This window comes from Pecten maximus, chromosome 13 (assembly GCF_902652985.1).
Source record: "Pecten maximus chromosome 13, xPecMax1.1, whole genome shotgun sequence".
In the NCBI taxonomy this organism is placed as follows: Eukaryota; Metazoa; Mollusca; class Bivalvia; order Pectinida; family Pectinidae; genus Pecten; species Pecten maximus.
Genome location: NC_047027.1, coordinates 38,471,054 through 38,490,119, shown reverse-complemented (window position 1 = coordinate 38,490,119; position 19,066 = coordinate 38,471,054). Strand labels below are relative to the sequence as shown.

Below are 19,066 nucleotides of genomic sequence, written 5' to 3'. Positions count from 1 at the left end.
TTAAACGGAACTCGGAACTGGTTCCTAGTTCCGTTTAGCTTAAACGGAACTCGGAACTGGTTCCTAGTTCCGTTTAGCTTAAACGGAACTCGGAACTGGTTCCTAGTTCCGTTTTACTTAAACGGAACTCGGAACTGGTTCCTAGTTTCGTTTTTCTTCAACGGAACTGAAAACTAGGACCAAGTCCCTTAAAATTCATACGTGAATGATAAATGACTTTGCACCCATTTGACACATGTAGTTTTTCTTCTTCAGATTCGGGTCTCATATTGAGATAAAGTACATGGAATATTTTTTTCTTAAACGGAACTCGGAACTGGTTCCTAGTTCCGTTTAGCTTAAACGGACTCGCAACTGGCTAATACATAGTATTTCAGTTTTTCTTAAACGGAACTCGGAACTGGACCAAAACCAATAAAGCTAATACATAGTATTTCAGTTTTTCTTAAACGGAACTCGGAACTAGTTCCTAGTTTCGTTTTTCTTCAACGGAACTGAAAACCAGGACCAAGTCCCTTAAAATTCATACGTGAATGATAAATGACCTTGCATCCATTTGACACATGTAGTTTTTCTTCTTCAGATTCTGGTCTCATATTGAGATAAAGTACATAGAATATTTTCTTAAACGGAACTCGGAACTGGTTCCTAGTTCCGTTTAGCTTAAACGGAACTCGGAACTGGTTCCTAGTTCCGTTTAGCTTAAACGGAACTCGGAACTGGTTCCTAGTTCCGTTTTACTTAAACGGAACTCGGAACTGGTTCCTAGTTTCGTTTTTCTTCAACGGAACTGAAAACTAGGACCAAGTCCCTTAAAATTCATACGTGAATGATAAATGACTTTGCACCCATTTGACACATGTAGTTTTTCTTCTTCAGATTCGGGTCTCATATTGAGATAAAGTACATGGGCTATTTTCTTAAACGGAACTCGGAACTGGTTCCTAGTTCCGTTTAGCTTAAACGGAACTCGCAACTGGCTAATACATAGTATTTCAGTTTTTCTTAAACGGAACTCGGAACTGGGACCAAAACTCGTAAAGCTAATACATTGCAGTTACGTTTTTCTTAAACGGAACTCGGAACTGGTTCCGAGTTCTTTTTATCTTAAACGGAACTCGGAACTGGACCAAAACCAATCAAGCTAATACATAGTATTTCAGTTTTTCTTCAACGGAACTCGGAACTGGGACCAAAACCAATTAAGTTAATACATAGTATTTCAGTTTTTCTTAAACGGAACTCGGAACTGGGACCAAAACCAATAAAGCTAATACATAGTATTCCAGTTTTTCTTAAACGGAACTCGGAACTGGTTCCGAGTTCCGTTTATCTTAAACGGAACCAGGAACTGGGACCAAAACCAATGAAGCTAATACATAGTATTTCAGTTTTTCTTCAAAGGAACTCCGAGTTCCGTTTATCTTAAACGGAAATCGGAACTGGAAAAAAACCAATAAAGCTAATACATAGTATTTCAGTTTTTCTTAAACGGAACTCGGAACTGGGACCAAAACCAATCAAGCTAATACATAGTATTTCAGTTTTTCTTAAACGGAACTCGGAACTGGGACCAAAACCAATAAAGTTAATACATAGTATTTCAGTTTTTCTTAAACGGAACTCGGAACTCGGAACCAACTTCAGGCTCCCAACTTTATATATCTTGAGTTTGTGTTTATTTGCCAGACTTCACGTACAAATTATTACCCAGAATGTAAGACCCTGACGGACCCAAGATCACCGAACCTGGGTATAAATATTTTAAATGTGTCGGTTTGAGGTGAAAAGCCGATCCTTTTACAATATCAATAAAGTTTTAATATTTATAACTGCATTATAAGTATTAAGAAATGATTCCCTTGATATCAATAAATTATTCCGTTTTTAGCTCACCTGGACCGAAGGTCCGGTGAGCTTATGCCATGGTGCGGCGTCCGTCGTCTGTCGTCCGTCGTCCGTCAACATTTGCATCAAATCACTACTAGTCAAAAAGTTCTTATTGGATTTTGACCAAATTTGGTCAGAAACATCCTTGGCAGAAGGGGATCAGATTTTGCATAAATGGTGACTCTGACCCCCAAGGGGCCTGAGGGGCGGGGCCCAATAGGGGAAATTTAGGCAATTCCTTTAAATCACTACTAGTCATAAAATTATGAATGGATTTGAACCCAATTTGGTCAAAAACATTCTTGGGGGAAGGGGAACGGATTTTGCATAAATGGTGACTCTGACCCCCAAGGGGCCTGAGGGGCGGGGCCTAATGGGGAAATAGAGGTAATTCCTTCAAATCGCTACTAGTCATAAAGTTATGAATGGATTTTAACCCAATTTGGTCAGAAACATCCTTTGGGGAAGGGGAACAGATTTTGCATAAATGGCTACTCTGACCCCCAAGGGGCGAAAGGGGCGGGGCCTAATGGGGAAATAGAGGTAATTCCTTCAAATCGCTACTAGTCATAAAGTTATTAATGGATTTTGACCAAATTTGGTCAGAAACATCCTTGGCAGAAGGGGATCAGATTTTGCATAAATGGTGACTCTGACCCCCAAGGGGCCTGAGGGGCGGGGCCCAATAGGGGAAATTTAGGCAATTCCTTTAAATCACTACTAGTCATAAAATTATGAATGGATTTGAACCCAATTTGGTCAAAAACATTCTTGGGGGAAGGGGAACGGATTTTGCATAAATGGTGACTCTGACCCCCAAGGGGCCTGAGGGGCGGGGCCTAATGGGGAAATAGAGGTAATTCCTTCAAATCGCTACTAGTCATAAAGTTATGAATGGATTTTAACCCAATTTGGTCAGAAACATCCTTTGGGGAAGGGGAACAGATTTTGCATAAATGGCTACTCTGACCCCCAAGGGGCAAAAGGGGCGGGGCCTAATGGGGAAATAGAGGTAATTCCTTCAAATCGCTACTAGTCATAAAGTTATTAATGGATTTGAACCCAATTTGGTCAGAAGTATTCTTGGGGGAAGGGGAACAGATTTTGCATAAATTGTGACTCTGACCCCCAAGGGGCCAAAGGGGCGGAGCCTAATGGGGAAATAAGAGGTAATTCCTTCAAATCGCTACTAGTCATAAAGTTATGAATGGATTTAAACCCAAATTGGTCAGAAACATTCTTATGTGAAGGGGAACAGATTTTGCATAAATTGTGACTCTGACCCCCGAGGGGCCAAAGAGGCGGGGCCCCATATGTGAAATAGAGGTAATTCCTTTAAATCTCTACTTGTCATAAAGTTATGAATGGATTTGAACCCAATTTGACAAGAAACATCCTTTGGGGAAGGGGAACAGATTTGCATAAATGGTGACTCTGACCCCCGAGGGGCAAAAGGGGTGGGGCCCCATATGGGAAATAGAGGTAATTCCTTTAAATCACTACTAGTCATACAGTTATAAATGCATGTTGTAAACTCAGAGAGTCTGGACTTCATTATTTCTTTAAAGCAGTTGGGATCCCCACGCTATAACCATATATAGCATTGTTTGAGGTTAACAAACAAAAGGAATTGAACATGAACATTATTTTGACATTTGGTCAAATCCAACCAGGTGAGCGATACAGGCCCCATGGGCCTCTTGTTTTATGTAAAACCAATGAATTATTCATATCGGTTATATCAGTCATTGGCCTTAGACACACACCTGGACCTCCTTGATTTTACGTCTCTATATGGAACTCATTGATTTCTTTTCTTAAAGAATAATGATTTTGTGTCAAATGATGCACCTCCTTATTGCTTGATATATTTGTCTTTAAATCATGTACTTTATACGTATTCAATGATTAACGTGAATATATTTTTTATGTTATGGAGGTATAACACAAAAAACCCGGAGTACACGTGTATAATCTAAGTAAACCATGAAACGGTTTATGATGAAAGGCTACACCCAGTTTTTGTGTTTTTTTTTTGCTATACTCCATATTATAAAAAATATATTCAAGAAAATCCTTATAATTTAATTTATATCCGGCAAAATTCACTTTATTGATGGACTTCCTTCTCTTACAAATCATGACGTTAATTGCTTCTTCCGCCACTAAGGGGCGTCATTTTATGGAGTGATTTTAACATCAATTTCTTAACAAATACAAAATGGCATGCTTTGTTACTAATACGATTAGATATGTAGACACTACACGGATCATGTATTACGTAATTAGTTGCAACTTAAGTTGAACTTTGCGTCAAGATATCTTCCAATGGCGGTTCAAAGCAGATTGAAACCCATTCAACTGCCCGCATTCACAATACTTCAGGCATTTGACTATTCTAATTCTCAAAATGCTATTGTTTTTTTTCTTTTTTAAATATCAACAAGGATGGATAGTATTGCAACAGCAATACAAAGTCCCCTGCCTGACCTAGGAGTGCACCTATTTATTTCCCATTTATTTCCGACAGAACTTCAATAGATATATTAAACTAGTTTTCCCAACAGAACAACAGGAAGAATATTTCAGGTTGCGGACAACAAATATTTAAAAGAACAAAAATACATAAGTATACCTAGTTGGTTAAACGTAGGTAAAATAACATAGAAGTTATGCCCCGGACAAGCTCTAATTTCGAAAATAAAGTGAGATTTGACCTCAAATGAAACTATGACTTTGAGCTATTTTACCCGTCAGGTGACGAGATATAACCATTTTTACTCGCATTTCAGAATTTTTACTCCGAAAAAAAGTGGGATGCACAACTACGTTATACTGATCATGTATACCAAGTTTCATTTAAAATCGGAGTAGTACTTTAGAAGTTGTCCGGATAACTGTTGCGTGACAGACAGACAGACGGACGGAGGGTAAACCTTTAGTCCCCCCGTTTTTCAAACGACAGGGGAGTAATAAATGCACTTTTTTTCCATAACAGCTCGTCATACTATAATGTATAAGCTAAAGGTCACTCTACTAGCTGTGGCTATTGGGAATTTCCATTTAGCCTAGGACGAGTTTAGGGCCCATTGCCTTATACAAATTTGATGCCGTTCACTATTGACCATTGAAGCTGAAGAACCTATGCAATGGTTGTCTTTGGGATGGAGACTTTGTGAAGGAGGCAGTAGTGTAAAAGTAAAGGTATGAGGTTACCTTACTTAGATCAGGCTAGTGGAAATTGCTCTTAGCCTAGTTGTGAGATGTCTACCCAGAGATGAGTGGCTTTCTTTTGTTCATAAGAAACGTGACCATTTTTGTCCACGAGTATCAGTGGCTTTCCGTTGTCCGCTAGGTATGTGTGGCCACCCTTTGACCATCAGATATGTGTACATGTGGCTATGCTTTGTCCATCAGGAATGTGTAGCCACCGTTTGTCCATCAGGATTGTGTGGCCACCGTTTGTCCATCAGGATTGTGTGGCCCCCGTTTGTCCATCAGGATTGTGTGGCCACCGTTTGTCCATCAGTTATGTGTGGCCACCCTCCCCATCATATATATGTGGTTCTGCTTTGTCCATCAGGATTGTGAGGCTACCCCCTGGTCTGTCAGGAATACTGGGCCATCCTTGGTCCATCAGATATATGTGGTTCTGCTTTGTCCATCAGGATTGTGAGGCTACCCCCTGGTCTATCAGGAATACTGGACCATCCTTGGTCCATCAGATATATGTGGTTCTGCTTTGTCCATCAGGATTGTGAGGCTACCCCCTGGTCTGTCAGGAATACTGGGCCATCCTTGGTCCATCAGACTATGGCCATCATTTGTCTATCAGGATTGTGTGGCCACCTTTTGTCCATCAGGAATGTGCGACTATCCTTTGTCAATCAGGTATTTGTTCAATTTTCACTGATAGCAACCAAGAGAGGATAGTATTAACATAAGGTTGCAAGAATGTGATCAAAAATAAGAAGAAAAAAAATAGAATTTTAATAGCTAGCTGGCCTTGAAAAGACCAAAGCATTTTTCATGTTTTTATCAAATTTGAATAAGAAACCTGAAATTTTTCATGAATAGACAATAATAAATCTCAGGAACTACTGTATTAGCAAGAGGCCTTGGACCTTAGCAATCACCGGAGATGCGATATGCATAATGATAGTTGATGATTTTAAACATCCGACACTTATGATCTGAAAATAATGTTGAATCGTTTCTGGGTTATATCTTTGAAGCAGTTGAGATCCCTACAACATAATCATACATCAACAAATAAAGCTAGAAACTATAAGTCCCTTGGGGTGGGGAAAGACTTCGAGCCTACTCAGCTCAGCCTATTTTAACATCAGGATTGTGTTCATCCCTTGATGCCTGACAAGGCTATATATGGTTATGGGGTGGGGATCTGAATGGTTTCAAAGATAAAACAAAAGAAATGTCTTCAGGGGTGAGGAAAGACCCCAGACCCCAGGGGTGGGGTTGAGTGGTGGATTTTCAGCCCCATTATTTGTATATATATGAACCCTGGCCTCCTTTGGATGTTACCACTGAAATATCAATGTCATACATTGCTTAGTTCCAGAAAAGAAGTTGTTTACATCAATATAGCCAAATTGACACTTTTGACCTTGCCCCTCAGGCCCCCAGGGGGTCAGCTCCACCATTTGTACAATTTGGTATCCCTACCCCATAAGGATGTAACAAGTCAAATATGAGCGATATCCATTGTTTAGTTCCAGAGAAGAAGTTGTTTTTATCAATTTAGCCAAATTGCCCCCCCCCCCCCGTACAATTTTTAATCCCTATAATGATGCTAACATTTAAATTTGTACATTTCCCATCATCAGCGGTTATGAAGAAGAAGTCAATGTTGACGACGGACGGATGCCATGGTATCAAGGATAATAAACTACATCTGAATTTAAAACTTAACCCCAATATATAATGAGAGGGTCCTCTCAAATCTCACCAGTTGTGAGTGTGAAGGGGAAAACAATAGAAAGTCTGAGAGCAAAAATGTCAGAAGGTATGTAACACAGTTCAATGTATCAAGGATAATCAATTACATCTTAACTTAACCCCAATATATGATGAGAGGGTCCACTCAAAATCTCGGAAGATGTCGGAAGCTGATTTTGAAAGCAGGGATCTCCTCACTGAACAAAGTATTTTTGTCAATGGTTGTTTCTTATCGAAAGAGCAATTTGAATATAACATTAAGAAAATATATCCAAAAATTGTCTAAATTCTGTTGCTGTGATATTTATATATTTGTAGTATGTTGTTTAAATTCTCTTGCTGTGATATCTACATATTTGCAGTATGTTGTTTAAATTTTCTTGCTGTGATATTTATATATTTGTAGTATGTTTTTTTAATATCTAGCAGCAATTTCTATATATTTCTAGTATGTTGTTTTCATGCAAATATCTGTGATTTTTAATACAATGACCATAAACAACATAGCACAGTATCCACAGTTCATTGGTTAATTAAAATATCTTTAATTCACAGGTACACTTTCCCTTTCACAATCTTGATACATAACAAGTTCACATTGCCTCATATAACCTCCAAATACAACCAGAATCATTATTTACCTATTGTTTATAAATAACATACGTGTAAAACATGTGTCCATGACTGGTTCACTGTACTCAACCATTACCACAATGGTACCCGATTACATTAATTGTTTGGCTTCATGTCATCATCAGCAAGTTCAGATGTAGTTTCTATATAATGTCCATCCAGTCCACCCGGACACTCAGCATTGCAAAATACATTATACAAGGCATCTACAGGTATAGATCTATTGAAATCAGAGCTTTTCTTACATCTGCATATATATATGATTATAGAGCACATAACGAAATACAAATCTGGTCAAGTCTAGTCAAAATTTTAATCTTGCATACATACCTTATTACAATGTTCAATTTAAGAATTATAAGAGATTCACAGTACTGTGCATCTTTATTACTATATGAACTTAAATCATTAAAATACTTAGTGTTGTGAAAAATCTATGCTTGTGTTTCTGTGCATCTAAATCCATATTCATTGCACACATAACCCATTGAGAAAACATCCATTTATACAGTGTCCACATTTACACATGCCTATAGAAATGGTTACATATAACAAACTGGCTGAGAGACACCCCAATGATTCGTCATCCCTATCTATCACCTATAACTATTGGACGGTCATCAGATCTTATCTATTGTCAATATGTATGAAGTCTGAATTATTCATCTGTCACCCAGATCTTTTAAGCATTGAAGCATTACCAGATCATACAGAGGATATGGATACAATTTGGGTGACAGGATTCTATCTCGGGTGACAGAAGGGCAACATTCTATCTCGGGTGACAGAGGGGCAACATTCTATCTCGGGTGACAGAAGGGCAACATTCTATCTCGGGTGACAGAAGGGCAACATTCTATCTCGGGTGACAGAAGGGCAACATTCTATCTTGGGTGACAGAAGGGCAACATTCTATCTCGGGTGACAGAAGGGCAACATTCTATCTCGGGTGACAGATGGACAACATTATTCTATCTCGTGTGACATATGGACAACATTATTCTATCTCGGGTGACAGAAGGGCAACATTCTATCTCGGGTGACAGAAGGGCAACATGCTATCTCAGGTGACAGAAGGGCAACATACTATCTCGAGTGACAGAAGGGCAACATTCTATCTCGGGTGACAGAAGGGCAAAATTCTATCTCGGATGACAGAAGGGCAACATTCTATCTCGGGTGACAGAAGGGCAACATTCTATCTTGGGTGACAGAAGGGCAAAATTCTATCTCGGGTGACAGATGGACAACATTCTATCTTGGGTGACAGAAGGACAACATTCTATCTTGGGTGACAGAAGGGCAACATTCTATCTCGAGTGACAGATTGCCATTATTCTATATCGGGATGACAGATTGACAACACCTATTATTATCTGGTAACGGTTCAATGCTATATTTACATTTTTGACTTATTTCTCATAACCTGAAACAAAAGTTGTTATTGCGCATTGACACAGTATATGTAATTTAGAAATAGAGTGACATTTCCATGGATATGATAATGTATTTGCTGGATTTACATTATTTCTGGAAGAAAATCCCTTCAGAAATTCTAAATGAGAACCAGTAGGTGACAACAATCCATGGCCATCAGTGTCATTTGCAGACAGTGATCATAAAATGGCCAATTTCTTTTCTGCCATGGGTCTTATAATAATTTTGTGGCATTTATGTTTGATAATAAATTTTTGTTATCCTTTTATTTTTAAAGTCGCTTTAATTCCAACCAACTTTTATAATTAAAGGCTAAAAAAGCTGATAGCTCACTACTTGAATACACGGAAAATGAATGGTGGCCATGTTTGTTTCCAAGGACAATTGTACCTCTCTGTATATGTATTCATACACTTGCGGAATAACGTTTAAATATTGCAGTATACAGAATGTAAATATATTGACAATAAATTCAATCAGACAATTATTGTTCAATTATAGTTATATTTGAATATCAAATATTAATATAGTTGCATATCTGTTATTTAAGTTTTATATTTACTGGACCAGTGTGCTGGCAAATCAATCATTTAAACCTATCTATATTATGTTATCTGAAGTGATATAATGCAGGTCAACATTGTGCCAAAATGATGTATTATTATTGTCAGTACAGTCCTGCAGGCTATCATGGATTTAATGGTCTGCGATGTTTTAACATATCATGATGTAGGCTTGTTCAAAGAAGGACAAGACAATCTTAAAAGTAGCACATCTATAAATAAATCCTGAACTGAATAGCAGCTCTTGTTTATAATTGTAATTAAGGACCTGCATCACTCACCTGGATACTTCACTGAGCTTAAGCAAAACACTTGAATATTAATATATATTTTCAATTTCAAGATTCACCTTTCAGCATTCTGCATGGAAGTCGAAATTCAAGTAAATTCAGTTGAAAATTTTGACTTTTCTATTTAACCCCGACCCTCTGCCTCAAGTGGGGTGGACAGATAACATAAAATAAAAATTTGATCAATATCGCTAAAACAACAAAGGAGATATTGATAAAAATCCTCTATTTCCCTATTCAGCCCACCCCCACTACCTGGGGACCGGAGCCAGACCAAATTTCATACAGATCACAACCTCAAATGATTTACCACATATTCCCCTGTTGGGCCTTGTCCCTCTGCCCCCAGGGGAGCCATATACCCACTATTATACAATGTCCCCCAGGGGAGCCATATACCCACTATTAGTCCCTCTGCCCCCAGGGCAGCCATATACCCACTATTATACAATGTCCCCCAGGGGAGCCATATACCCACTATTAGTCCCTCTGCCCCCAGGGGAGCCATATACCCACTATTAGTCCATCTGCCCCCAGGGGAGCCATATACCCACTATTAGTCCCTCTGCCCCCAGGGGAGCCATATACCCACTATTATACAATGTCCCCCAGGGGAGCCATATACCCACTATTAGTCCCTCTGCCCCCAGGGGAGCCATATACCCACTATTAGTCCATCTGCCCCCAGGGGAGCCATATACCCACTATTATACAATGTCCCCCAGGGGAGCCATATACCCACTATTAGTCCCTCTGCCCCCAGGGGAGCCATATACCCACTATTAGTCCCTCTGCCCCCAGGGGAGCCATATACCCACTATTAGTCCCTCGGCCCCCAGGGGAGCCATATACCCACTATTATACAATGTCCCCTTTGCCCAATTATGCTTTAGACCATATTTCAGCAAAATACCTATTTGGCCACAAAGGATACTTTTTGACCAACTTTTATCAAATTATTCCAACAGACGACCAACACTGCATCATGGCATAATTTTAACGTCAAATGAATCCCAAGGCGAAGCAGAAGGGGCATACTCATAAAAGTTTGCATTCTTAAGACAATAAATAAAGAGCTGTGGATGTGTACCTTTATAAAACAGGAAATATACAACATCACATTATGATTATTATCATTACACTAATAATCTGCATTAAAAACATCAGCCAATCCACAGTAATCATTTAAAATTTAACAATTGTTCTTTAAAAAGTAAGTTGACCAGAAGCAATGTGACAGGTTTCTGACACCACTCTTCCCAACTCACGATGGTATGAAAATCAAAAGTGTATAAATTGTTGTATCATGTGATATTATATAAATTACCATTAAATAGAAATAAATAATCATGCCATGACAAATGATACACAAAATTCCTATTTTTACAATGATCTGCCTTGCAGTATATGACCCAGTATCTTGGGAGGATACACGAGTCTTAGAAAGTTAAATTTCTGTGAAGTGTCCTACATGCTAAGCATGACAATTTATTATAATGAACAGTAGTTTATAACTGCTCCCATGTCAGGTGAAATTTGCTCTCAGCATGTGGACATGATTCATTTGATATTCATTAGGTAGCTTGACAGTTGTAAGCCAATAAACCAATTTTTGATGTCAAAAGTGTTTAGCAAAAATGCTGCCAAACTTGTACAGCACATTTTTTACAAACAGTGTTGATCAAAATTTCTGTTTAAGCTTTCTAAACTATTTGTCAAGATACTGAAAAATATTAGCAACACTATTCTGTAACAGAGATGAAAATGGAAAATCGTAAGAAAGACGAAAATTTATTTCTTTACCTAAAATCAGTATGTATGTTTCTGTATGTAAAAAATAGTTAAGTATACATATTATTGAGACTGGGAAAATATTCCCCAAATAAAACATGTAATGTCACAGTTTACACACCATTCCAGATGTACATAAAATCTAACTGTAAAACCTGTCTTGAAAGAAGAATTCAATTTTCCGCATTATTTTCTTCCTGAGGGTCCATGTCGTGGTGAAACACTCTTAGGGGCCTCTAATTATGGCTGATCATCTACCACGGCTGATCTCTGAAGACAGGTTCTAACACGAAATATAAAGTCTTTTCATCTTCAGTAGCTTGTATCCTCATATTTGGCCAATCAAGCCTCTCCTTCTGGGGGGCAAATCAATCCTACAGATTGACCTGCTGGAACACGACTGATTTGCCGACAAGTGATTTGCTGGAGCACAAAACATTTGATAAGAGAAGAAGTCTGATACAGCCGAGCACTGTTTCTTACTGAATTCTGGATGACTCTGAACAGACTACTTTAATGTTTGTGTCTGAGACAAATATCACCCAGACTACCACCACTATGATCCTCCAGATACATCAGGGATGATGCCATGTGACTGTAACTGGGCACGCAATATTGCATTTTCATTTTTCATGTCCTCACACTGTTGTCTCAACAATTCAAGATCAACAGATAAGCGTTCAGTTTCCTTGAGACTTTCCGCCATACGCACATTGCCATTTCTGAGTTCAGTGATATAATCACAAGCTTTTGATAGAATTCCTCCTTTGCTCTGAAAAAATAATGTTGAAACTGTAAATGGGCATGATACTTCACCAACGTTATGTTTTATAAAATTATCAATACGAAGGATTAAATGAAAGTGATATATGTAAGTCTACTCTAGATCTATAGCCATTGTGCACAATCTCCTAACTTGGTATGAATAAATGAAGATTAATAAAGTTTTTCTGAACAGTCTTGGGAGACATTTTCCAGAAAAGCTGAAATCAGTGAATTTCACTATCTGTTCTAAGAAGCATCAAAACTCCTCCGTAGCAAAAAGCAATAAATAGACTGCCTCGAACCAGGTGAGCTAACAAGGCAGTACAAGAGATCCCAAAGGGATCTTACCACCCACCATTGAATGATCTATATAAGTCAAATGAAAGTCTGATCTTTTCCCTTCTATCACTCTTCCTTCAAAACATTTTATAACTTTATATAACACTATATAGCAGCAGTGACCTGCAATTGTCAAAATCCAAGATGGCCATAATCTTTATCATTCTATTAGTTCCTTCAACCTTACTTGCATTCACATACAACTGGAGACAAATAAGAACCTCCTTACATTCAAATTTGAGAAAGACCCACAATGGCTATATAGTGGGAAGATGCATAACTAGAGATCAAGGAAAACATACACTTTAGAAAGATACTTTCAATCATTCTGGAACTAGCGATGACAAACTTCAATTGTCAAAACCCAAGATGACTGCCTGTCGGCCATGTCGTTTTCCAATTTGTCCCAAAATGCACAACTGGGGACCATGGGGAACTTATATATGAAATTTGAGAAAGATCCCTTCAGCACTTCTTTGAGAAAGTACTTTCTGAGAAATTGTGAAATCAAGAATGGTTTACATACGGATGGACGGCAGACCATGGAAACTGGGTGATTTGAATAGCTCACCATCTGATGATGGTGGGCTAAAAATAAAGAAGCATTATTTAGAAGATATACATGTTAATTCTAAATTGTGTATCAGTAAAGGGTTTTTGATACACCAGTACATGGATATAATACTGTATATCATATATTCAATGTGAAAATAAATTTATATATAAACAAAATTGATTTAAAAATGAATACTGAATTTGTCAAAATGAAAAAATAAAAAAAGTTACTTACATTTTCACTTACCTTGGTCTGGCCCTGTTTCACATGTTCCTGGGCACAGTCTGGAACTAACTTGGAGAGAGTGACGATCCAATTGTTTATCTTATCTCGCCGTCGCCTCTCCACTGAAAACACATTGTAGTATTTTATATTTCTAAGACATAAAATATTTCTACAAATTCCATTTTATATTTTCTCCAATTCTTCCATAGAAGTTTATATCCTCCATTTTCTATTCATATTGAGCAAATCACTATGATGTTCTTCATACAACATGATGTCCATGAATAAAGCAACAAACCTTCATTATGTGTAGCCCGTCTTCGGTCATCACGACCAGATCTCCCTCCATCTATTTTGGGTGTGTTGAAACCTGTTCTTGGGGCAATATTTCGCTGACCTTGTAGTACATCTTGAGGGGACATCATAACATAGAATTGTCCTGAAACAAAATTTTATCTTGTCATGCCCAGGTAGAAAGTTTACACATTTCCAATAAACACACAATTTAGTTACAGTTTCAGTAGAGATGTTTACAAAGAGATACTGCCATTACCACAATCGAGACTACGCCAATCTTCTCCAATCTACGTTTGTTCCAGAAATTATCTATTTTTTTCCTTCTGGGATATAACAATGTTCCATTCTGTACATTCATGTTGGTAGAGAAGGCATTTTCTCCTACTGGACCTCTTCCTCTGCCTCGTGTTTTGGCCACCAACTCAATTTGTTCAAGAAAATGCAATCATGAACCAATTATTCAGACTAAACTTTATGACATTTAGAAGACATTGATGTACATATTGACGTAGCAGTTTTCACGCGTGGCTTTAAATAAAGAGATAAAAGGAACCATGTTACAATTTTTTGATGAGAAAGGAGATCTTACCTTGACCAAGAGATGCATCATTTGACCATGCACCTGTAAATTAGTAAAACACAAAATTTGAGGAGAAAACTTAACTTGTTTTCGGTATTACATTACATAACATTTGCTTACAAATTAAAAGTCCATTTAGAAATTAAGTTCAGACAAAGAGGAAGATTTGTATAAAAGTATATGTAACCTTGACCATAACCCTTGTGATCTGAAAATCAGAACTAGTTATAGTCCTATTCTTAACTTTTGTGTTAAGTTTGATCAAAATCTATAAAGAAATGAAGATACTGGAGTGCAACGGAAATATCAATTGAGGATATGTATTCCTTCAGTTTTGACACAGCCAGTGATTACTTCTTAATTTATTACTTATTTTTACAACAACTAAGAAACAAGTTAAGTAATTTTGCATTAAAATTGTGCACTTTCCTGGGACCAGAAAGAAGCACACAGGTTGCATAATGTTGGAGCTGGAATCAAGGAACCCAGAAAAAAGAACCCACAGATTATTTTTTTGACCTTTTCACACAATACTTGTCGATAGGAAATCCCAAATTACCACTTTTGATTAGGAAGCAGTATGCAAATTTTGAGTTCGATAGATCTATTTCAACTTGTTATTGTTACAATAACAATTAACAGTGGCCGTATCTGTTGACCTTTTCACAAGAAATGGTGACGTTGATAGATAGAATGATTGACGAACGAGAGCATTAGTGTCCCCTTCTGAGCTCTAATCTGGAGATCCTTAATCGATACTCACCTCCACCTGTTGCTACTTGTCCTATTGATGCTGTGGCCACCTCATTCTGCTGTGCAGCTGCTGTCTGGTCAGCTGTTCCTGTAGGGAAGTAGGTATACCTTGTGTCTGCCTGGTTGTCAGGTGTGGGACTGCCACCATTGCTAAATGGACTTTGTATCACAGCCTGTCAGAAGACACCAGTAGCTAGCAATATTTGTTCAAATTTTAAGTGCATCCACCATGCTAAGCATATTTCTTTGAATTTTAAGTATACCGGCCATTTTTTAGCATATTGACAGAAGCTTTTTGTAAATTCCCAGTCCATGATTGAATGTGCATGTTAAAATATTTCAAAACTGAACAGATTAATAGACAACAAAATTACTGAATATAGAAAAGAAATGGGTGTCCTCCGTTGCAAACATAGACCAAACCAAAGACAACCTTACCGATAGTGTCACGCACGCAGATAGGGATATTTCTAGTGGGTGAAAAATTGTATACCTGTGAGCCTTGTGGGAAAGCATTTGTAGTTACTACTTGAGCCGCTGCCTCTGTACCATCTTGAGCCACCTGTACAACACGATAGGTTACCTGTCCTGTAACACAAAGTGTTATTCATTCACTCTTTGCACTGTCTAATTTTTTTAGGGTTTACAATTACTTTAAACTAAAGAATGTTTCTAAAACATGTCCTCCCTCTCACCTTCAGCTTAAAGGAGCTCAAATATGACCTAAATTTCTGCCTGTGCTTTTGACAATCAATAAACATAGTAAAAAAAAACGTTGTCATTTTTTTTTTATTTCAGCCGTTATTCAGATCAACTAATGAACAATTTGAATGTTGGTATTATTCCTTGTTTTTCCATCTCTTTCTACACTTTGTTATAGGTCTAGGTGTTGTGGATCTATAACTTCCAGTTGATTGGACATATTGCTTGGCCCATTTTTTTCCAGTTAATATTTATTTTCTTCTCTGTAAAATGAAGGATCCACTATGACTGATGCTAAACAGATCTCACAATCTTACCGGTTTCTGTGCGGAATTGGTACTGTATATTGGGGTCCAAACTAATTGTTGCACCTTGCTGAACTGATGCCATCGCCTGGCTGTCAGGAGATTCGCCTGTCAATTCAAACAAATTTATCAGGGATCAATGGAACTTCAATGTTTACTCATGACATCATATACTACCAACAGATAAAACAAGAAATATAACGACCGATCTCAGCATATAACAGATTTATGTTTTGATCGTTTGGTTAATCTAAGCCTTATGACATTGAACGAAATTAATAAAATATATATAAATATACAAGATCATCAGGAAAATACAAATGTAATGTTTATTATTAAGAACTTTTCAAGTCATGCATGGGCAGGTGTTTACCTTCAATGTCTTGAAAACCAATAACAAATAAGGGGAGATAATAATGTTATCATAGATTTGACGTAACAACACTCAATATATAACTACCATGTCTATATTTGGGCATTTGAAAAGTTTAACAAACATGTCCTCTATGCATAGCCCTTTTAAGTTTATTTTAATTAGACTTGAAACAGACATGGTAACGAAAGTACACTACATCCAGAATAATCAATTTTCACAATTAGTAAGATGTGCAGTAGTGTATGGGATTTTTTTCTGATCTGGTGTATATGTAGTTGTACTTGTTGTCTGTGATTGGTAAAATAGTACACCATCCCTGGAACCATTTTTTCCTGATACAGAGCAAAACAAGTAACAGTGACCTACTTATTGTATGCAACATGCCATGTTCCCAAAAAGTACCTACACAGCTACAAGTCATAATCATTAACTTATGAAGGTAAAAATACAAATTGCAGTAGACTGGCCTACTTCTGGTATGTGACACTCCCCAAAGTGTCCCAACACAATCTTGAACATCCAAAGTGAAATACTGAAATAGTGCAGCAGAGTATCATGAGCTGCTGTCGTTTTGGTTAAATTTAAGATAGAGATCTCAGTGATTTTTTTCAAGTAAAAGACTACACATACAAAACCTTTGATACACTGTACAAAACTTATCTGGAAAGTATGAACAATCAACAGGCAGATAATAGATACATATATAACCAGGTAATAGGTATGATATGAGAGTTAGTCATTATGACAATTGCCTGAATTGGATCAAATCAATTTAATAAAAACTTTACCTTGTCCACTCAGCTGGACATCGTCAGAACCAGTGGAATCGTTTGTTTTATCATGGCTGTAATGAAGAGTAAATAAGAACTTCTGTAATCATAGGTAATAAATTGCTGGAGAAGTGTATTTGTACCCACAAAAGAACAAATGGTATTTCTTCAGTCTTAAAGATTATATTTATGTATAAAAGAAAGTACATTATTTTTTTCTTAGATGGTGAGTTTCACTCCAAAATGACTGTAACACAATAAAATTCATCTTCTATGTGTTACTATGAGCTCAAGTAAAGCAACATTACCCAAACCAGATCACCAATGTTAGAAAATATCTAAAAAAACACACATTATAACTAGTTTAGTAGTTTACGGTTGGAAAAAGAATAACACAAAAGGGTATTATAACAAAAAGCAATATATCACAACATGTTAGATTTTCTGGTTTAATAAAATGTATATGGCTTTTGGATTGTGGTCTGAATATTTCAATAATGATTTTAACATCTGAAATGAGCACATTTTTGTAAGTGTGTCATTAACTTAGAAAGATCTCGGGACTCCATTTGTATGCAAAAATAAAGATTTACTATACTCTGGATGTGTAGCCTCATCATTTCTTAACAACTTAAGAATGTGTTACATTATTACCAGTAATTCTAGCGCTATTTACATTATCCAACTACAGTATAGAACAAAGTATATTTTTTACTTTTTTTTTTCACTGGGGCAATGAACCTCCAAATTTTTACCTGCATGTTTTTTTACTAGCTACTCTTGCAGGGAAAAGCGTTTGACTACTTTTGAAGTGCCTACTTTCCTTAAGTAGGCTAGTCAAAAGTGTCAAATGATTTTTCAGGTACATCCATCCAGTATTACCCATTTTGACAACTCAACAGCTGATATCAAAATTAAAATATGCAGGTGATTTTTAAATTTAACCCAACTGCTTGAAATACTAATTCTAGAAAGTATTTCCTATAACTTGAATTATGTATTTTAGTTTTAAACTTAGAATTACAATATATAAAACTCAAACTAACCACAATACACATCAAAGTAGGAAGAGTATTACTTACTGATTTGTACAAACCATCTTCTATACGATTTCTACATTTTGAACAGGTGACAAATCATGGGTAACCTGTCCTTAAAACGTTTATAAAAATATCCCCACAATAAATTAATTATCATGGACCAGACCTATACGAATGAAACGAGACAAATGACCTATATATCAACCAGGAAACACTAACAATAGTATTTCCAAGTTGGTGCTTCGGGGTCATATGACTTTTTACACCAGTATGGAAATCACATGACCAGTAAAAAATCCACGATGCTGACTTTGACAGCCCGGAGGCAGTATGTATGCTGTTAGTTATAGTCCTATCCGACATAGGTATGTCCCGTCAATAACGCCAAATCAACAATTTTACTCCCTGTCAACTCAGTAACAGTGCTGTTTTCAACTACATATCACTTCTTTTTTCATGTAATTTCTCACCAACCTTGCTTCCAAGGCCTCGTCTAGCATATCCATGTGGCTTTTTGATGGGTGTTTGAATTTGCCAGGAAATAATGCAAGCTTGATCACGGGGCCAAACAACAGGTCATGTGAGATGGGAAAATGAACATGTGACAAAGATGGCTGATCTTGCTGCAAAACGTCTTAGCGCAGGGATACATTGTCGCAGCGTTATTTTGTGTTAGATATGTTATGATAAATTATTATTAAGAAGCTCTAATACACAAAATAGTAACATAATTATTAAAACAAACATAAAACTGAACAGGTCCGTTAAAACATTTATATGAATAAACAAGAATAT

The 19,066-nt window shown here is 37.1% G+C and overlaps 1 protein-coding gene across 2 annotated transcripts; it reads right to left on the bottom strand.

Moving 5' to 3' along the window:
- Window positions 1-7,365: 7,365 nt before the first annotated feature.
- LOC117340900 (upstream stimulatory factor 2-like) lies at window positions 7,366-18,911 on the bottom strand. 2 transcript variants are annotated; one of them, XM_033902681.1, is made up of 9 exons: window positions 18,746-18,911; window positions 17,250-17,305; window positions 16,098-16,193; window positions 15,572-15,666; window positions 15,089-15,251; window positions 14,335-14,367; window positions 13,747-13,887; window positions 13,470-13,570; window positions 7,366-12,335 (listed from the first exon to the last, which is right to left on the bottom strand). In XM_033902681.1, the coding sequence occupies exons 1-9, from the start codon at window positions 18,775-18,777 to the stop codon at window positions 12,120-12,122; spliced, it is 933 nt and encodes a 310-aa protein (XP_033758572.1). In that variant the 5' UTR covers window positions 18,778-18,911; the 3' UTR covers window positions 7,366-12,119. The 2 variants fall into 2 exon arrangements, with proteins under 2 accessions (XP_033758572.1, XP_033758571.1); XM_033902680.1 differs by having other exon boundaries at window positions 13,458-13,570; window positions 18,746-18,910.
- Between the last annotated feature and the right edge of the window lie 155 nt (window positions 18,912-19,066).